Here is a 22,465-nt window from a genome sequence, read left to right as displayed (position 1 = left end):
AGCGGTTAGGAAACGGGTAATATTTACCTGCCATTGTCTGATTTCCTCTAGAAGCCTCAGGAGTTAGTTCGTAAGAAAGAACATTTTCTTCCTGCTCATGAGTATCGTCCTTTGTATCTTCTGCAGGGGGGCCTTCTGGTTTATGATTTGGGATCTGTGACTCCTCTTGAGGGCTAATGAAAATAGAAAGGTATTTTAAAATTTGTTATTTTTTAATCTATTATTATTATTTTGCCTGCAGAGTGTGTGGAATCCTAGGTTCCCAATCAGGGACTGAACCCATACCCCCTGTGTTGAAAGTGTGAAGTCTTAACCACTAGATTACCAGGGAAGTCCCCCAAATTTGTTATATTAGAATGCAAGTTTTTTCTTCCAACTTAGTATTATGGAAAATCTTCACAGAAACGATGTCGCCATCTATACTTCACAACTGCTAACATTTTGCTCAAATTTTTTTTAAATCCACATTTTGTCAATTTTGTTTCATTCTAAACCCTCAGCCTGCTCCCCAAATTATTTTCAAGCAGATTAAGGACATATCACTCAATCTGTAAATACCATCAGATATCCAGTCAGTATTCAAATGATTTCAACTGCTTTATAACACCATAAGAGTTACTTGTTTAAATCAGGATCCAAACGAAGTCTGATTATATTTGCCTGACAAGTCCCTTAATGTTTACTTTAATCTAAAACACACCACCCCAAGCCTTCCCTGCTCGCTCAGTGGTGAAGAACGTGCCTGCTAAGGCAGGAGACATGGGTTCAATCCCTGATCCAGGGAGATCCCACATGCCTCGGGGCAACTAAGCCTGTGCATCACAACTACTGAGCCCACAAGCCTAGAACCCACGCTCCCTAACGAGAGAAGTCGCTGCAGTGAGAAGCCCGAGCTCCGCCACAAAGAGGAGCCCTGCTCAGAGCAGCTACAGACAGCCCTAGAGCAGCAACGAAGACCCAGTGCAGCCAAAAATATTTAAATGAGTAAATGAAACAAAACACAAACTAAAAGACCCCAGATTCACTTCTGCTATTCTTTTCAGAGATAAAGGCACCCCTACTACATGAAAACACAGTATTTCTCTTTTCCAGCACTGAGAATGTTTTTATGGAGGGTGAGATTGAGGCTATACATTTAAAAAGGCTAGTTAACAAATACAGTTAAAAAATAAACAGAAAATCACTATAATTTTTGGAATGCTTATCAGACAGCTTAGACAGCTGATCAACATCTGTCATTATACAGACAACGATAAGGTGCTTACTTTGCTACAGCTTGTGTGCCTAGAGATAGTTAGGAAGTTTGAGATCAATATGTATACACTGCTATATTTAAAATGGATTACCAACAAAGTGCTACTGAATGGCACAGGGAACTCTGCTCAATGTTATGTGGCAGCCTGGTTGGGAACAGAGTTTGGGGGAGAATGGATACACATACATGTCTGGCTGAGTCCCTCTGCTGTCCACCTGAAATTGTCACAATACTGTTCATCGGCTATACTCCAGTATAAAATAAAAAGCTAAAAAAATTTTTAAAAGGTATTTATTGATCACTTCCTAGGTGTTTAGCACAGAGTTAAGTGCTATACTTGTATTTTCTTATTTAATCCTTACAACACACTTGTGAGATGGTTACTACTATTACCCTCATTTTTACAGGTGAGGTACTTGCATTTAGGAAGGTTATGTAACTTGCTTAAGATCTTACAGCTTGTATGTAGATTCTGGGAGTGGCATCTAAGACCTCTGACCATGAAGTTTACCATTTTTAAGCAGGTGAATTTAATTTAGTGAATGAATGATCCCTTTGTCTGCTTGTTTGTTTTCTCTAATTATTACCTGTATGGCACATGCTCAGGCATCTCTTTTTTGTCTCCTTCTTTATCCATCACTTCCTCAGAATTCACTCCATTTGGCTCAGGTGTGAAAAGTGTTTCAGAAAAAACATTTTCAGTTTTCTTAAACTATGGAAGAAGGAAAAATTTGCTTTTTCAAATGATTTTTTTTTTTTTACCATATTTGCTATATGAGTGAATTATCTAGAATGATTCCCAAATAAAAGTTTATTAAACACCATATCAAATATTTACTGAAATATATTTTAAAATCAAGTATATTAAAAATAGTGATATCCTTTCCTACATCAGAAGGACAAAAAGTACACTGCCATTAGCTAGCTGCTTTGGGATTAAAGATTCTTTAATTGGAGTAATGGTAATTTATTCTAGCCTTGACTGATCATGTTTTAAGTTTTCAATTAACCCAGTTTTTGAAGTGGCTGAATATATTGATCGAATTACATGAAACCTGTCATTTCACTAAGATCTGCATCCTCTGTGACAGAATGCCACACAAAACTATCTTCAACCTTCCCACCTGATCTCATCTTAAAAAATCTATCCCTTTGGAATATGTGTCCTAAAATCATCTCTCTACCTCTTCGCTGAAATCCGTATTTTGAGGTTCAGCTTCTTTTAGTTGAACAGTGTCTGTGGCAGGAGGGTCACGGTTTGGCTTCATGTCATTTTCTCTGATGGCAGCGTCCAGGTCCTTAGAGTTATCATCCTTTCTTCGAGCCTGTTCAACAGATAGGCAGTACTTTTAGATTCATACTATACAGGTATGTGTAGTTTCTAGGTAGTACCTGCTAATTTTGTTTTTAAAGTTGGCCTTTCATTTGCAAGGTTTCCTTATGAGAAATAACAGAGGCATCTTATATATATTAATCATCTATTTGATAATGTGTAGAATGTACAGTTACTTAACTGTTAACCTCTCCTAGAAATGCCTGCTCTCCAACTACACTAAGAGGAGATTTCCGTGATGATGGGGAGGCACCTTCAGTGAGTCCACATCAACAAACAGGGATCGGCCGACTGAAGCCTCTGGAAAGGCTCCCTAGTCTGCTCTGATTTATGAATCAGGATAACCAACAAACAAATAATAAGAGATGGAATGTTGTCTCTTTATAAGACTGAAGTTAAGATGTGCTGCAATGTACAACTTTTATTCTGAAGCTCTCCCCCGCTATAATTTAGGTCAGGCTAAATGAGGATACGTAATACTGCACATTTTATTGGGAGGGGAATGGGGACTATCTTACATGGCAGTTTACATGTGTTGAAAGCAAATCTTATCTTTTTAGTATTTCTGTGACATATACAGGACAGGTTGTGTCTTTATTTGATTTATAGTAGAGGAGATTAAGTTTACAACCAATAGGAGGGCAACAAGTAATTTAGCCCAGGTTTTTTGAACCCAGGGCTATTTCCATTTTACTAAGCTGTCTTGGCATATCATAAGAGTTAACTAATATAACTATCTATGTTTCCAATATTTAAAAACCCATCTACCATGTAACTCTATGATTGTAAGATTCAAGTGATATTAGATTTACCCACAAGAATGAGTAACAACAACTGATATATATACCTGGGTAATCCTGAATGGATTTTCCCTTAAGTTTGAAGGACTTGGTAAGGGTGACTGGTCTAAAGCACCAATAAGATTTAATCCTTTTTTCTTTTCCCTTAAGCATGCTTGTTGATGCCTTCTGATTCTCTCCATTTGTTCTTCCACAGTCATCCTAGGTCGAGTGCTTTCAGCCAAACAGAGCTGTTCCACTGCACTTCTTGGTCGTTCCTTTAAATTGAAAACAAACAGACGAATCCTGAATACAGGGCAACTTCTGAAAGTATGTTAAAATAAAAAATAGTTCTAAACTGGACTTCCCTGGTGGCACAGTGGATACGAACCTGCCTACCAATGCAGAGGACATGGTTCAATCCCTGGTCTGGGAAGATCCCACGTGGCACAGAGCAACTGTGCCACAAAAGTCCTTGCTCTAAAGTTCCTGAGCTGCAACTGCTGAAGCATGCAGGCCTTACTACCCCTGCTCCACAAGAGAGGCCACCACAATGAAAAGCCCATGCACCACAGTGAGGAGTAGCTCCTGATCACCACAACTAGAGAAAAGCCCTTGGAAAAAGAAGCAAGAAGATGCAGCACAAAAATAAAAAGTTTTTTTTTTAATTAAAAAAAAAAGCGCATTTTAAAATGCATTTATTTTGTTGGCAAAACCAAAAGTGGCAGGTTTAGATGTCATTTACATTACACCAGAAAGGCAGATTACTTTATGAGTGCACTGATGCATGAGCAGTGATGGAAAGCAAGAGAGGTGGGAGGTAGAGGAGAAAAGAGGAACTTAAGGAAGGTATTTGCTTGTTTTAAAAAAAATACCAAAGGGTATGGCAGCTCTGAAGTGATCCTACCTCAGTTCTAAAATGGGAAATTGTATAAAACTCAAATTAGGAGAAAAAAGAGGCATAGCTTCTAAATATCACTAGCTTTTTTTTTTTCTATGCTGCACAAGATTTTCATAGTGGGATGTGGGTTCTAGTTCCCTGACCAGGGATCAAACCTGGGCCCCCTGCACTGGGAGAGTGAAGTCTTAGCCACTTGACCACCAGGGAAGTCCCTTAGTAATTTTCTTTTATTATAATAAAAAATGTAATGTTTCAAGTCACACATTTTTTTTTACTGTGAAAAGGCTGGTAGAGAAGACATTCTTAGTTTGTGGGCAGTAATAAAACTATGGACGAATTTATTTTCTATAAATCAGATGGCTGTATTTTATATACATGTGTGTGTGTATATATATATATACATTTACATGGTTCACTTTTTTTTTTTAAATTTATTTATTTATTTATTTTTTCAGTGGGTTTTGTCATACATTGACATGAATCAGCAATAGATTTACATGTATTCCCCATCCCGATCCCCGCTCCCACCTCCCTCTCCACCCGATTCCTCTGGGTCTGGTTCACTTTTATGATTTACTGAATGATTTAAAAATATCAGTCACATTAAACAATCAGTTCTTACTTCTCACTTTCTTACTAAGTACACCAATAACTGTCATAAGGAAATTTTAGCTTATTTGATATAACAGAAATTTTAGAGATTAAACATGTATGGACATCACCAGATGTAAACACCGAAATCAGATTGATTATATTCTTTGCAGCCAAAGATGAAGAAGCTCTATGCAGTCAGCAAAAACCGGGAGCTGACTGTGGCTCAGATCATGAACTCCTTATTGCCAAATTCAGACTTAAATCGAAGAAAGTGGGGAAAACCACTAGACCATTCAGGTATGACCTAAATCAAATCCCTAATGATGATACAATGGAAGTGAGAAATAGATTTAAGGGACTAGATCTGATAGCCAGTGTGCCTGATGAACTATGGACAGAGGTTCGTGACACTGTACAGGAGACAGGGATCAAAACCATCCCCAAGAAAAAGAAATGCAAACAAGCAAAATGGCAGTCTGGGGAGGCCTTATAAATATCTGTGAAAAGAAGAGAAGCGAAAAGCAAAGGAGAAAAGGAAAGATATACCCATTTGAATGCAGAGTCCAAAGAATAGCAAGGAGAGATAAGAAAGCCTTCCTCAAAAAAAAAAAAAAAAAAAAAAAGAAAAGAAAGCCTTCCTCAGCAATCAATGCAAAGAAAGAGAGGAAAAGGATAGAATGGGAAAGACTAGAGATCTCTTCAAGAAAATTAGAAACACCAAGGGAATATTTCATGCAAAGATGGGCTCTATAAAGGACAGAAATGGTGTGGACCTGACAGAAGCACAAGATATTAAAAAGAGGTGGCAAGAATACACAGAAGAACTGTACAAAAAAGATTTTCATGACCCAGATAATCACGATGGTGTGATCACTCACCTAGAGCCAGACATCCTGGAATGTGAAGTCAAGTGGGCCTTAGGAAGCATCACTATGAACAAAGCTAGTGGAGGTGATGGAATTCCAGTTGAGCTATTTCAAATCCTAAAAGATGATGCTGTGAAAGTGCTTCACTCAGTATGTCAGGAAATTTGGAAAACTCAGCAGTGGCCACAGGGCTGGAAAAGGTCAGTTTTCATTCCAATCCCAAAGAAAGGCAATGCCAAAGAACGTTCAAACTACTGCACAATTGCACTCATCTCACATGCGAGTAAAGTAATGCTCAAAATTCTCCAAGCCAGGCTTTAGCAATACATTAGCTGTGAACTTCCAGATGTTCAAGCTGGTTTTAGAAAAGGCAGAGGAACCAGAGATCAAATTGCCAACATTTGCTGGATCATCGAAAAAGCAAGAGAGTTCCAGAAAAACATCTATTTCTGCTTCATTGACTATGCCAAAGCCTTTGACTGTGTGGATCACAATAAACTGGAAAATTCTGAAAGAGATGGGAATACCAGACCACCTGACCTGCCTCTTAAGAAACCTGTATGCAGGTCAAGAAGCAACAGTTAGAACTGGACATGGAAAAACAGACTGGTTCCAATTAGGAAAAGGAGTATGTCAAGGCTGTACACTGTTACCCTGCTTATTTAACTTATACGCAGAATAAATCATGAGAAACACTGGGCTGGAAGAAGCACAAGCTCGAATCAAGATTGCCAGGAGAAATATCAATAACCTCAGATATGCAGATGACACCACCCTTATGACAGAAAGTGAAGAAGAACTAAAGAGCCTCTTGATGAAAGTGAAAGAGGAGAGTGAAAAAGTTGGCTTAAAGCTCAACATTCAGAAAACTTAGATCATGTCATCTGGTCCCATCACTTCATGGCAAATAGAAGTGGCTATTTCCACAAGTGGAAACAGTGGCTGCCTTTATTGTTTTGGGCTCCAAAATCATTGCAGATGGTGATTGCAGCCATGAAATTAAAAGATGTTTACTCCTTGGAAGGAAAGTTTTGACCAACCTAGAGAGCATATTAAAAAGCAGAGACATTACTTTGCCAACAAAGGTCCATCTAGTCAAGGCTATGGTTTTTCCAGTAGTCATGTATGGATGTGAGAGTTGGACTATAAAGAAAGCTGAGCACAGAAGAATTGATGCTTTTGAACTGTGGTGTGGGAGAAGACTCTTAAGAGTCCCTTGGAGTGCAAGGAGATCCAACCAGTCCATCCTAAAGGAGATCAGCCCTGGGTGTTCATTGGAAGGACTGATGTTGAAGCGAAACTCCAATATTTTGGCCAACTGATGTGAAGAGCTGCCTCATTTGAGAAGACCCTGATGCTGGGAAAGATTGAGGGCAGGAGGAGAAGGGGACGACAGAGGATGAGATGGTTGGATGACATCAATGACTCAGTGGACATGAGTTTGGGTAAACTCTGGGAGTTGGTGACGGACAGGGAGGCCTGGCGTGCTGCAGTTCATTGGGTCGCAAAGAGTCAGACACGACTGACTGACTGAACTGAACTGAACGGAAGATCTACAGGAGAGAGTGCATAGGTGTTTTGTGTCCTCTGGACTCAACTACTAAAGACTGACTAGGATGGTGGTGTGGAGTTGCTAGAGTTTTGGAAAGAACTCAGGGCAGAGGTTAAGTATTTCTGTGACTAAGCAGTTGAAGAACCTGGCAGTCCATTGGTTCACAAAGAGTCAGACACAAATGAGCAACTAGGTGCACAGTGAGAAGCAATATACCCGGATAACAGCCAAGATCATTTTCTCTCCACTGCAACCTAAATGTGTCTGCAGGGACTTCTCTGGTAGTCCAGTGGATAAGACTCCACACTCCCAATGCAGGGGAGCCAGGTTCGATCCCTGGTTGGGGAACTAAGATCCCACATACTGCAGCTGAGCTCGTATGCCATAGCTACTGAGCTCGTGTACTCGAAAGCCTGTGTGCCCCAACTAGAGAAGCCCATGCATAGCAAAGGAAAAGCTGGTATGCAGCAGTGCAGACCCAGCACAGTCAAAAAAATAAATAAATAAAAATGAAATGTGGAAAAAAAAAAAAAAAAAATGAAATGTGTCTGCCGGGCAGCCGTCACAGCTCTAGAACTGTATTCTATTGTAGAGGATATCTTAAAAGAGTTCATGTAGAAACTAAAAGGGAAATGAAAACTGAAAAGCATGAAAGTGCAGAAATGATCATGCTTCTCATTTACTTGTAAATGAAAACATTTGTTTTTGCAGGAAAAAAAAAGTATATATATATATATTTTTCCTTTTTGTCAAACTTTACACTTTTTATTTTGTATTGGCGTATAGCCAGATTAACAATGTTGTGGTAGTTTCAGGTGAACAATGTAGTCATACATATACATGTATCCATTCTCCCCCAATCTCCCCTCTCATCCAGGCTGGCACACCAACATTGAGAAGAGTTCCATGTGCTATACAATAGGTCTGTGTTGGTTATCCATTTTGAATATAGCAGTTTGTATAGAACCATCTCAAACTTCCTAACTATCCCTTCCCCTTTAAAAAGAGTAAATTCTAGATACTGATTAGGATGTTGGCTACTTTAGCACTGTTATTTTTAGTAATACACAACAAACATGTATTCTTCCTAGTTTTCTGTGTTTGTGAAAAAGTGTTGTCTCTCTGAAACTTCCTTTTCCAAATTATATTACACAAATCTACTTTGTTCTTTTAAAATGCAAAATATTATTAATTTTTACATTTTCTCTCCCATGTAACTAGAAAGAGTATCTCATTGGGGTTTCAGTCAGCACTTTAAAAATGATCATCAGAGTTGAGCCATTTTCATCTACTTGTGAATTATGACTATTGTACAGTTTCCATTTAAAGAAACCCTATGAATAACTGATTTATATTCATTCATTATATATTATGGAATTTGTCTGATAAATTGCAAGTATTTTCTCCTGGCATCTATATAGTTTATAAAGGACTTCCCAGTACAGTCCTATATAACTATATCCTTCTATACTTTTCCCCCAGTGTTTGTTTACATATGTCTTTCTTCTAGCATTTGTGATTGTTGTTGTTTAGTCACTCAATCATGTCCGACTCTTTGTAACCCCACTGTAGCCCACCAGGCTCCACTGTTCCTGGGATTCTCCAGGCAAGAGTACTGGAGTGGGTTGCCATGTCTCCTCCAGGGGATCTTCCTGACCCAGGGATGGAACCCACGTCTCCTCTACTGGCAGGGCAGATTCTTTACCACCGAGTCACTGGGGAACCCAGTATTTAAGTTAGTTATTAATTTTTTTAAGATAGTTATAGAATAATATAAAGCCATTAATATCTTCCTGTTTGTTAACATGCATTTTTAAGTTTTTTTTTTTCTGTTGACTTAGTTTACCTTACTATTTTCAAAGAAAACACCCTTTTAATCTAAAAAATGTCTAACTCTATGAACAATAGTATTATAGAACCATTATATTTCTTATAAATTTATCAGAATTTTTTGGATATACTTTGTACTTTTACTTTAGTATCTTTCAAGAATAATCATCATTTGTTGTACTTTTCAGTCTTTTCTTATCATTTTATCTCATACCAAATAGAATTTATAAAGATGAAAAGTTTAAAAAAAAAAGGTGAAAAGTAAAAGTTCTTTTGCAATCCAAATTTCTAGAGAGTACTTGGGGAAGTGATTTAAATCCTCTGGGAATCTTCCCAAGGTTAGACTAGTGAAAAGTCAGTTTGAATTAAATGGATCTTAGATGAAAGTGTGAAATAGAGGATTTCCTTCTTTCTTAATTCATATTTCTCATTTTAACCAGAGGACTAGCAAAGTTTGTTTCCCACAGCAGAAAGGGCCTGAAAACTCAGGCGGGCCTGTGAATCCATCAGTTTGGGTGAGTACAGAATGTGTTTATCACTTTCTTAAGGAAATTGCTAGAGGTGTCAAGGAGCAGCTATCTGAGAACAGATTCTACAAACTGGTCACTAAAAGCTTCATGTGGCGTCTGAGCAAAGAACACCTAAATTAGGCCTGTACTCTGAGGTGCTAACTGTGTGGCTGCTAAATCACTTCAGTCGTGTCTGACTCCGTGACCCCATTGGCTGTAGCCCGTCAGGCTCCTTTGTCCATGGGATTCTCCAGGCAAGGATACTGGAGTGGGTTGCCATGTCCTCCTCCAGGGGATCTTCCCCACCCAGGGACTGAACCCACATCTCCTGTACGGGCAGGCGCATTGTACCCACATCTCCTGTAGGGGCAGGCGCATTGTACCCACATCTCCTGTATGGGCAGGCGCATTGTACCCACATCTCCTGTAGGGGCAGGCGCATTGTACCCACATCTCCTGTAGGGGCAGGCGCATTGTACCCACATCTCCTGTAGGGGCAGGCGCACTGTACCCACATCTCCGGTACGGGCAGGCGCATTGTACCCACATCTCCTGTAGGGGCAGGCGCATTGTACTCTCATCTCCTGTACGGGCAGGCGCAGTGTACCCACATCCCCTGTACGGGCAGGCGCATCGTACCCACATCTCCTGTACGGGCAGGCGCATTGTACCCACATCCCCTGTACGGGCAAGCGTCATGCCTGGTGGTGCATGGTACCACTGTGCCACCAGGGTTTCCTGAGGTGCTAATTCCCTGAATGTAATTTTAGAAATTAAGATTGCTAATTTTTTCTTAGAATATGTAAAAAAAAAAAGTTCTGATGGGAATTCCCTGGTGGTCTAGTGGTTAGCACTCCGAACTTCCACTTCAGGGGGCATGGGTTTGATCCCTGGTTGGAGAACTAAGATCCTGCAGGCTGTGTGGTGTGCCAAAAAAATTTCCAAAACAATCCCCTAAAATTAAAACGCACATAAATGTGGCAATAAATAGGTTTCAGAATCCTTCTAGAAATTAATGGATAGTTAAATACCGTTCTTGAATCCATCATCTTCTTAGTTTTCCTTAACGTTACATATGAGGCTATTGTCGAAGATTCAGGTGTTGGTGATTTTGTTCTTGGAGGGACTACTCCAACAGGAAAGTGGGAACCTAAAAATAAAAAGAGCAATAAGTTCTATAAAACATATTCACATGACATTGCTCTCTTTTGATCTATTCATTTTCTGAGACTTTTAAAATTAGAATGCAAATTTATTGTTTGAAAAGAGACAGGGAAACATAATAACCTTTCATTAGTCATTTTATCTATAAGCTGGCAATGATGCTAACCAGACAAATTTAGGGTTATATTTAAAAATAAAGTTCTACTGACTATAACAGATGACATTAAAACATTATAAAAATTCAGTAATAATGGATCATATATCTTCACAACAACTCTGTAAAGACAAGAAGGTAAAGGAAATGCAGTTTCTGGGTTAATGGACTTCTTCATATCCATATAGCTCAGCAGCATCATGACTGGGGTTTCTGCTTTTCCCATTGTTGCTCTCCTTCTTCATGAAATATTTACAATTATTTTCAGAGGTTGAAAGTACCTTAACCTAATCCTCTCAAACAGATGAGCAAAGTTTAACTTCCTGGATGCCTCCTGCTATAGACTGAAGTGGTCTTCCTAAAATTCCTGCCGAAACCCTAACCCCTGATGTTGCGGACCTGAACACGGTGCTTAAAAAGAGCAGACTGAGTGGACTAATGATGTGTCTGATGTGTTAGATGTGTCTGACTCTTTGTGACCCCATAGACTGTTAGCCTTCCAGGCTCCTCTGTCCATGGAATTCTCCAGGCAAGAGTACTGGAGTGGGTAGCCATGTGATCTTCCCACCCAGGGCTCGAACCCAGGTCTCCTGCACTGCAGGTGGATTCTTTACTATCTGAGCCACGAGGGAAGCCCAGACTAATGAACCACCCTTCATGTAATTTTCCGCCTGAACATTCCTTTCTTTACTTTTCTTCAACTTGTTGAAGCTTCTCAAAAAATTTAAGTGATATGAACCAGCTTTTATATAAAAGTGCTGGGTCTTAGTTGCAGCATGCGGGATCTTTTAGTGGTGGTATGCGAACTCAGTTGCGGCATGTGGGATCCAGTTCCCCGACCAAGGATCAAACCCAGGCTCCCTGCATTGGGAGCACAAAGTCTTAGCCACTGGACCACCAGGAAGTTCCTGAACTAGCTTTTCTTTTTTCCTGGCTGCACCAAGTCTCTTAGTTGTGGCACTTGGGATCTGAAGATTTGCTGTGGCATGCAGGACCTTTTCAGTTTGGGCATGCAAGTTCTTTGTTATGGCATGTAAGATCTAGTTCCTTGACCGGGGATTGAACTGGGGCTCCCTGCATCGGGACCGTGGAGTTTGAGCCACTAGGCCACCAGGGAAGTCCCTGAACCAGCTTTTATAATCACTGTTTGTGGGAGGATTGGCCAGGGTATCTAGTTACCAAAAACATTTACTTTGGTTTGCTGTGTGATAACTCCTGCATATTTACAACTACATGCAACAATATGGTAAGGACTAAGACTGTGACTCTAACTTAAATTTGTCTGTGAAAAGAGAAAGTTCACAAAGACTTTCAGTGAGAAGATATGACTTGAACAAGAAAGGTGTATATCTATTAACTTTTCCAGATGGCAGTAATTTTCTAATGGGGAAAAAAAAACACTGACGTTAGAAAACCTTGAAAAATATTCCAATTATGGAAAAAGCTATGTGAATATCACCATTTCATATTGTTCAAAATTTACTTTGTGACCCTCTAGCAGGTTTAAAAAAATTGACTAGGGAGTTATGATGATCAGAAATTACTTTTCTGAAAAACCCCACATTCTAGAGTATTTGTTTTATCGGTGAAACATTTTTGAAAGTAAGTCACAGATACTTTACTCCTAAGTGTTTCAGAATTCACTTACTACATCTCCTAAATAACCACAGTATCACAGTATCATTAGGCAGTTATCTAGAACCTATGTAAATTTCCATTATTCTCCAAAGAATGTCTTTAGAGCTTTTCTTTTAAACCATGATCAACTCAGAGTTCAAGTATTTGTTTTTTTCTGTCTTATTCCTGAATAGCCCCCTCTCTATCCTTTTTTTAAATAATATTAATTTCTTAAAGAATGACTAGCGTTAAAAAATAATCAGATTACTTTCTTGGCGGTCCAGTGGCTAAGACTCCCAATGCAGGGGGCCCAGGTTTGATCCCTGGTCAGGGAATTAGATCCCACATACTTCAACTAAGACTCAGCACAGCCAAATAAATATTAAAAGATAATCAGAGTATACACAGTAAAAATAAGCATTATTTCATAGAATTTACTTTTATAAAAATTGTATAAAAGTTTGTCTTATTCCTAAACTTTTATGTTTAATTTTGAAAGAGTGAAAACCAAAAAATAAAGTGTCAGGTTAGGAAACAGAAAGTTTTTCACAAATTTGACATAAACTTATTTCTCAATAAAACCTCACCTGAACTGACATGAAGTTTTTTAGTCTTTATCCCACAAAGGATAAATAGTCCAAAAATATTACTGTGCTTAAAAAAGGAGATTCCTAGCAGAGAAGGTGACTTATAATATACAGTTTATGGGTCATATTATTGTCCCAATATCTGAAAACTTCTAAATTCAGAAACTCGTCAGATTCCACAGGTTTCAGACAAGGGGTTGTGGGCTCATATATGTACTCTGTCAGCATGTAAACTGAATTTGTTTCTAAAATGTCTGAAAGACACAGGAGATAAGACACATCACAAATGCTAACCTTTAACAGAAGTTTCTATTTCCGAAGCAGGTTCTGATTTTTCTTCTCCATTAGACTCATCAACTTCTGCCACTGTTGTTAATTCTGGCTCACTCTTGTAGAGTCTATAATCTGGACCCTTGAAAGAAAGATGTGTAATTACAAAAAAAAAAGGTAAAAGTCTTTTTAAAAATGTTTACCTTACACTCTTAACAATCAAAAGCCTCAGTGAGCTATATTGGATATAAATCAATTAATATATATGTTATAATTAGGGTAGGAAAAAAAAGGCTTTGAAAGATTTTTAACCAGCATATCTTTTGGTTTTAAAATTAAGAATATTCCTCTTAAGGACAAAGCCATCAGAACATTTTTATCACAGTAAAACTAAAGCCTGAAAATAATTATATCATATTAACTCAATTAGCCCTATTTCTTTTTTTCCTGTTCTCTTCTTCTTGCTTATTACATTTAACACATTTACTTAACCTCTAAGCTTTTTTCTAGTTTCCATGGGTAATGTCTCTTCCTGGCAATGTCCAAATCCTCTAACAGTTTTCCTAGACTGAAATGCCCACATCGCAACCTTTCTATCGTTCCTGATAAGAATCTTTTTCTTCCTTGCATCTTTCTGATTTAAAGATATCACTTTGCCTCCAATATCCTGAAATGGTAGATTTAAAATATGGCTCCTTAAACACATGCAACATAACCACTTGATGAAAATATTCATGAAAAGCAACAAACTATGAAATATTAAAATTGTGGGGGGGGGGGGAAATGACAATAAGAAACATAAAACTAAAACAGGAAAAACACAGACGATAATGTTATATATGAACACAAAAGTACTGGCTAAAAGTGATGTGATAACAATAAAAAGAAAAGATTGAGTCAAAAATAAATTGTTGGGAAAAATGAGGGCATGTACGATTGATTACTCTGTGGCTATTACAGCCACTTACACAGTGGGATCCATTTCTTGGATATCCTTGAACTTGGTGAATCTTCTTTTCTTCGGGCAGATGGACTGGGCCCCTGCTATAACAGAGCAAGGAGCTGCTATCACTGGGCAGAGGGGGGATTATGGGAGGCTGGTCTGTAAAGTCATAGGACCGAGGAAGTGGAGGACGAGGTGGGACTACTTCCTCTTCCTAAAGATTGTAGAATAGTCACCTTATTTAGACAAGCATATTGAATTAAGTATATCGAAATTCTTTGCAATGGTAAGTTAACTTATATTCACTTTAAGAAAATTAAAGGGACACTGCCAAGTCAAGTCTCATATCAAAAAGTAAAACCAAAAATGTTTATGATAGCCAATAACTGGGTTTTCAATTTGGTTGCATCTCATTTTTTCGGTAACCACAGGTTACCTTTACTCTGAAGTTCAACATCAAAACAAATTTATGAAGCTACTGTATTTCATTTTAAAAATAGAAGAATTAATTTTAAATATCTTGCTCTATTTTGTTTAGGTAAATTTAAGAGAAAAAAAATTTTTCTTTTTGGTTGACTTTTATACAAAATTCAAGACAACAGATGCTTTCATCTAGGTTGACAGTATCTCTTTATAGTTGTAATTTCTTTATGGTATGCATGATACACAGCCAACTTATCTATCAGTCATCTCATACGCTTTAAAAAATACACCAAACAATGATAAATACTCAAATTACTTAGATTAGAAAAAGTATGACAATGTTAAAGTTCTAACATAGATGAAAAGTGGTGATTCAAATTTTTTTGCATTAAAAAAAGGGAAGAAGATCATATTCGTTAAAAGCACCAAATTACTGAACCAGTGAAATTTCAAGATTAAGACAATAACAGATATATTTAGAAAACATTTTGGTTATGAATAAATTCTAATTCATGTTTTAATTATAAATTAAAATAATTATAGTTAGAGAAACAATCCAAACTTACCTCATTTTTGTACTTAACTGTTGAGAAAGGCTTTGATCCTATCATACCTATTAAAAAAAATGTAAACCATAACTACTTACATTAAACATACCTTTTTAAATCTATAGGAAAAAGGAACAATTCCATTTTGCTTATTTTCAACAAAGGCTTTAGTTTCTAACCCCCCGTTTATTAACGTTTTCTGAATTTAAAACCCAATACATTGCTATACTGTAGAAATTAACACATAAAGCCACCATAATTCAATAAAATAAATTTTAAAACTCATTACATTAAAAATACAAACTGAAATATCTAATTTAAACAACAGTACGGGCAAATGGGTTCTCTCAAATACAGTTGGTTTAAGTATGATTTGATACAATCTTTTAGGCGAGCACTTTGGCTGTGCCTATCAAAATGAAAAATGTAAACTTATTTCTCATTTTCTAGAATCCATTAAGTACTAGCATGTGTGTTTATCATGCACACAGTAATGTTCATTATATCAAAGAAAAACAAAAAAAAACCTCAACCAACCCACCAACCTGGAAGCAACCTACTGAAAAAAACACACTGTTCATCAACACTGAACTTGATAAATTATAGTTTACCTGTACAATGTATTCTGACACAGCTGTTACTACACTGTGTTGTTAAGGAGAAAAAAGCATACCGATGAAAAACAGTAGTTTCTATTGTGGGGAAAAAACTACTCAAACAAAAATATTGTGTGTGTTTATAATTAGACAGACACAAAACAATGATTTATTTTTGTCTGAGTGTGGCTGGGAGAAATTTTGCTTTCTATATTACATATAAACTTGGGTACTAATTCATTATTACAAAGCACCTGTTTTCTAATGCCAAAAATTCAGTAAAATAACAAGAGAAATACAATTCTGCATGTCATTCCATCTAGATATAATAATATGGTCAATTAGTACGGAATCAAAGACAAAACTAACGTACCTGTTTCCAAAGTGCCTCTCTGCTGCTTGTGTTTGCTCAGCCCTTCCATGACATCCTGAATTCTCCAGAGTTCTTTCTGAATTTGGGCACGCTGAATTCCTGCTGATTCGGTCTATCCGTAAAAATGGATATACCACACACGAGCGTAGGGGGAGGGAGAGAAATCATGAGATATAGTGATAAATTCCACTAATTACATATCTAAAAAATGAGAACCACACTGGATTTACGTTTGAGACTATTTAATATAATCTGTGTGTCCTTCTCAGTTTTGCAATGTCAATGATAAAAGATAGAAAGCAGAGAAAGAGAAACATTTAATATTTCAGACCTACATGGTACACTATTTCATATCTTTTCAATAAGCATTGTGTTGCATTATTTACAATCGGGAAGGAATACTGACTAGATGGGACTAAAAATGGCGAACCTCCCCTAAACCAAAACAAACAAAACAACACAAAAACACAACAGAACAGAAACTCACCAACCTCAAATTAAACAAAACATTTTTAGGGGGAAAAAAAAGGAAAGTATTTTAGCTTCCTAAGTTTTAGACATGCCAAAAAAGAAACGGCAAATTACAAAATATATTTTGAAGAGTTTTGGCTGATAGAGTTAAATAGAATTTTCAGGACAAATTTTCAGCTTGCCATTTTATTACTGCCATTTTTATTCTAACCTAAAGTTGTATCTACTTTTTTTTACCTCTAACACCCCATTTCATGACCTTAGGCTAAATACCCTAATTGAAGCCAAAATAAGATAATATTGGTAAGATTCTAACAAAACTCTATGATTCACTGATAAGTAGTAAAACAGTAAATATCATTTTTAGGACTATAACTTAAAAAGACACAGGTAAATAAGTACAAAAATTGCCATGATTATGATAGCCCTGAAATGTGAATACCAATAAAGACTTTTGAGAGGGAATATAAACTACACAAATCAGACAATTGCACATACAGAATATGTATTATTTTTGCAATAATTTAAAAGAATACATATTTCTGTGTATCTGAAAGGTGTTTAATGAAAATCTCATTTTTATTTTATTTTGCACTTCTCTGGTTCCTAGTTACACTGACCAACTCTTCAAACACTTGTTAGCAAACTGTGTTATTAAGTTTTCTACCAATTAAAACTATTCATGTTCTTTGTCTATTTTTCTAATGCATTTCTGTTTCTCCAAAACAAAATGAAAAAGTTTTCTGCAAATCTAGTTAAGTAACTTGTTGAATTTTTAGAGGTTCAAGATACTTCTTCTTAGTATGTCATTTTTCAAGTTTTCTATGTTGTTTTCATTGTTTACTTATGTATTTAACAAACAATTATATATATTATTATAATATGTTTTATTTGCCTGGTTCCATTCTAAGTGCTTCAAAAAAAATCAACACATTTAACCATCATAATAACCCAACAGGGGTAGTACCACTATTATTATTTTACTGAGTGGAAACTGAGGCATATGTAACTGGCCTAAGGTTGTATGTACAATGCTACTTCTCATAAGATATGCCTCCTAGTTTTTCATTTTTTTACAAAATGTCTAACTACTTGTGGTCTTTATTATACCTTAAAAATAAAGAACCATTTTGTGATTTTCTTTTCTGGAGATTTGGTTGGAATAGAAATTATGCTTTATGGGAAGAATTTTCATTCTGATAATGTTAAATCAGGTCATTGACAACACAGTATAACAATTAATACCTCTCCATTTATTCAGGTCTTCTCTTATGTCCTATACTAATTAAATATTCATGTGCTCAGTCGCTCAGTCGTGACCAGCTCTTTGCGACCCCATGGACTATAGCTTGCCAGGCTCCTCTGTCCACAGAATTTTACACGTAAGAATACTGGAGTGGGTTGTCATTTCCTTTTCCTAAATTTTCGTGATGAATCTTTTTTATTAGGTTAATCAGGACTGCAAACTGCTTTGGTTCACAGCTTCTTTTTTATGACCTATGGCCTAAAAATTAACTTTACACTCTTAACTCTTAAGGGGTTATTAAAAATCCCAAGTACCAAAGATTTTATGGCAGAGTGTATATACTTGCAACATCTAAATTCTTTAATATCTGGCCTTTTACAGATAAAGTTTGCTGATCCCTTGGTTATATTTTAGATATTTACCGTTTTTTTAATATTGCATTGAGTAACTTCAGTGTACAAAACAGAAGTCAAAACCACACACGGCTACTTAAATTTAGATAATTAAAAATTACTAGCAACACTGCAAATGCCCAACAGCTACACTAGCAACACTGGAGGGCCTAAAAACAACATGTGGTTTAGTGATTCTATTTTGGATAGCATGCACAGAAGACAGGAGACTTTCTATGTCAACCTCACTATCCACTTATTGTACTGAATTGTTGAGTCCACTGGGATTCCAATACAAATTACATAGGGTCACAAGTATGAAGTGACTTTTATTATTATTTTTTTAAACATATATAATCTCCATTCCCCAGGATAATATTTTAAGATGGCTATTAGTATTTTCAGCTTACAGATGAGAAAACAAACACCTGGACCTGAGCTCCCTAACTATTCCCAAAATTGGATTCTTGAAGTGACTTAGTAGCAGCTGCAGCATGCCAAAAGTTGCCACATGTTCCCCTATTCTAATTAATATAGCAGTCAAGATAATGAGCTAAAACAGTTTGATAAAAGAGAGGGATTTAAAATAGAATAGATAAGATAATTTGATACTTCAATGGCAAGTGACTGCGAGGAGCACAGGCCACCCTGGGGCTCACTGTGTGCTCAACAGAATGAAGAACTTTTCAGCAACGAGGGATGGGCTCTTTGTGAGACAGTAAGATTCCTATCACTGAAAGCACTGAAATCCAGATGTTAGGTACCTAGTTCTGCAACAAATGAAGCTGTGAGCGAATTCAACAAGATAGATTGCACGGTACCAGTCAAAGCCAGTTAGAACAATGTAAACACATTCTAATTCTGTACCTGGACTTCACCGAGGCGATCCAGCTGCTCTTGCATCTGGTTCCTGGTAACAGTTACGTCGTACTCTAACTTATCATATTCTCTCCACGCTCGTTCCAGTTCCTAAGATCAAAGGGCTTTAATTACTTTCACGGAGAAAATGTGGTGTGTTATCACTCTTGCAATCAATAATGGGCCAAGTACAACATGTTATATAACTCATTTCCCTTTACTTTTTTTCCTCTCATTTAGCTCAATTTAAGAAGAATGCTGAGCAACTGAATTATTTATTATTGTGCTGCTGTATTCAAATTTCACTAAAAAAATAAAATAAAAAACAAACAAAAATAACCCCCAAACAACCCAAACAAACACACTTTATATTATTTATTCATTCATGACGTCAAAATATGCAGCTGATTGTAGGATCTAAAGAGGTTTATTTGGAGAAAATATGTTATTTTATTCATGATAATACATTAATTTTTTCTTGAAAGTGATTTCTTAAAATGCAGAAGAGGCATAAGTAAAATATTTTCTTATCTGTTGTGATTAACATTTGTCCAGAAATAAAAACACTCAATAGGCTGTAATTTTAGCATGTCAGATTTTCAATAACACCGGAAGCTTGACATAACTTTACTTAGAATAAATATACAGTCATGTAATGATTTCCTTTTCTTGGGATCCAAAATCAATGCAAATGGTGACTGCAGCCACAAAATTAAGACAGTTGCTCCTTGGAAGAAAAGCTATGACAAACCTAGATAGCATATTGAAAAGCAGAGACATCACTTTGCCAACAAAGGTCCATATAGACAAAGTGACGTGGTGGCTTTTCCAGTACTCATGTATTGATGTGAGAGTGGACCATAAAGTAGGCTGAGCACCAAAGAATTGACACTTTTCCAACTGTGGTGCTGGAGAAGACTCTTTAGAGCCCTTGGACTGCAAGGAGATCAAACCAGTCAATCCTAAAGGAAATCAACCCTGAATATTCATTGGTAGGACTGATCCTGAAGCTGAAGCTGCTATACTTCAGCTACCTGATTCAAAGAGCTGATTCACTGGAAAAGACCCTGATGCTGGGAAAGACTGAAGGCAGGAGGAGAAAGGGTCGACAGAGGATGAGATGGTTGGATGGCATCACCCACGTGATGGACATAAGTTTGAGCAAACTCTGGGAGATAGTGAAGGACAGAGATGCCTGGTATGCTGCAGTCCATAGGGTTGCAGAGAGCTGGACATAACTTTGGGACTGAACAACAAAAAATGAACTTAACTCAGCTAACTAATCTAGTGAATCCTGCTTGTAGAGATTTGACAGAGGTACTACTCACCTATAGTTTTCTTCTTTGGGGAAAAGGAAACTACCCCTAAACCTCAAATCAAGAGAAAACTTTCATACTTTATCCTTAACCACCTGTCAGCTATTTAATACAGAATAATTCTACAAGTGCTCAAAAATACATTGTCAGGGAGGATAAAATGATGGTAACAGATTCATCATCCTAAAAGATAATGCTGTGAAAGTTCAGCTCAGTTCAGTTCAGTTGCTCAGTCATATCTGACTTTGCGACTCCATGAACCACAGCACTCCAGGCCTCCTGGTCCATCACCAACTCCCGGAGTCCACCCAAACTCATGTCCGTTGAGTCAGTGATGCCATCCAACGATCGCATCCTCTGTCGTCCCCTTCTCCTCCTGCCCTCAATCTTTCCCAGCATCACAGTCTTTTCAAATGAGTCAGCTCTTTACATCAGGTGGCCAAAGTATTGGAGTTTCGGCTTCAGCATCAGTCCTTCCAATGAACACCCAGGACTGATCTTTAGGATGGACTGGTTGGATCTCCTTGCAGTCCAAGGGACTCTCAAGAGTCTTCTCCAACACCACAGTTCAAAAGCATCAGTTCTTCGGAGCTCAGCTTTTTTTTATTGTCCAACTCTCAGATCCATACATGACTACTGGAAAAGCCACAGCCTTGACTAGATGGACCTTTGTTGACAAAGTAATGTCTCTGCTTTTTAATATGCTGTCTAAGTTGGTCATAACTTTCCTTGCAAGGAGTAAGTGTTTTTTCATTTCATGGCTGCAATCATCATCTGCAGTCATTTGGGAGCCTAAAAAAATAAAGTCAGCCACTGTTTCCCCATCTATTTGCCATGAAGTGATGGGACAGGATACCATGATATGAACAAAGCTAGTGGAGGTGATGGAATTCCAGTTGACCTATTTCAAATCCTAAAAGATGATGCTGTGAAAGTGCTGCACTCAATATGCCAGCAAATTTGGAAAACTCAGCAGTGGCCACAAACTGAAAAAGGTCAGTTTTCATTCCAATCCCAAAGAAAGGCAATGCCAAAGAATGCTCAAACTACCACACATTGCACTCATCTCACACGCTAGTAAAGTAATGCTCAAAATTCTCCAAGCCAGGCTTTAGCAATACATTAACTGTGAACTTCCAGATGTTCAAGCTGGTTTTAGAAAAGGCAGAGGAACCAGAGATCAAATTGCCAACATTTGCTGGATCATCGAAAAAGCAAGAGAGTTCCAGAAAGACATCTATTTCTGCTTTATTGACTATGCCAAAGCCTTTGACTGTGTGGATCATAAAAAACTGTGAAAAATTCTGAAAGAGATGGGAATAGCAGACCACCTGACCTGCCTCTTGAGAAATCTGTACATAGGTCAGGAAGCAACAGTTAGAACTGGACATGGAACAACAGACTGGTTCTAAATAGGAAAAGGAGTATGTCAAGGCTGTATATTGTCACCATGCTTATAATTCAACTTATATGCAGAGTACATCATGAGAAACACTGGGTTAGGTGAAGCACAAGTTGGAATCAAGATTGCCAAGAGAAATATCACTAACCTCAGATATGCAGATGACACCACCCTTATGGCAGAAATCGAAGAAGAACTAAAGAGCCTCTTGATGAAAATGAAAGAGGAGAGTGAAAAAGTTGGCTTAAAGCTCAACATCAGAAAACAAAGATCATGGCATCCAGTCCCATCACTTCATGGCAAATAGATGGAGAAACAGTGGAAGCAGTGGCTGAATTTATTGTTTTGGGCTCCAAAATCATTGCATATGGTGATTGCAGCCATGAAATTAAAAGACGCTTACTCCTTGGAGGGAAAGTTATGACCAACCTAGATAGCATATTAAAAAGCAGAAACATTACTTTGCCAACAAAAGTCCGTCTAGTC

The 22,465-nt window shown here is 37.4% G+C and overlaps 1 protein-coding gene across 5 annotated transcripts in view; it reads right to left on the bottom strand.

Annotated features, from left to right (window-relative positions):
* Positions 1 to 22,465, bottom strand: part of PLEKHA5 (pleckstrin homology domain containing A5) — a 251,906-nt gene that overhangs the window by 5,569 nt on the left and 223,872 nt on the right. For 4 of the 5 annotated variants that reach the window (XM_061125096.1, XM_061125095.1, XM_061125098.1 and 1 more), the window contains 9 exons: positions 19,271 to 19,372; positions 16,295 to 16,406; positions 15,344 to 15,390; positions 13,436 to 13,553; positions 10,651 to 10,769; positions 3,436 to 3,645; positions 2,440 to 2,580; positions 1,843 to 1,967; positions 28 to 173 (listed from right to left, as the gene is read on the bottom strand). In XM_061125096.1, coding sequence (XP_060981079.1) covers positions 28 to 173; positions 1,843 to 1,967; positions 2,440 to 2,580; positions 3,436 to 3,645; positions 10,651 to 10,769; positions 13,436 to 13,553; positions 15,344 to 15,390; positions 16,295 to 16,406; positions 19,271 to 19,372 — 1,120 coding nt within the window. Of the gene's footprint in view, positions 1 to 27; positions 174 to 1,842; positions 1,968 to 2,439; positions 2,581 to 3,435; positions 3,646 to 10,650; positions 10,770 to 13,435; positions 13,554 to 14,379; positions 14,569 to 15,343; positions 15,391 to 16,294; positions 16,407 to 19,270; positions 19,373 to 22,465 lie in introns of all 5 variants that reach the window. The other variant, XM_061125099.1, reaches the window with a different exon arrangement.

Source organism: Dama dama, chromosome 22 (assembly GCF_033118175.1).
Source record: "Dama dama isolate Ldn47 chromosome 22, ASM3311817v1, whole genome shotgun sequence".
Classification (NCBI taxonomy): Eukaryota; Metazoa; Chordata; class Mammalia; order Artiodactyla; family Cervidae; genus Dama; species Dama dama.
Note: the sequence above shows the minus strand (reverse complement) of the source record. Positions and strands in the feature narration are given on the sequence as shown.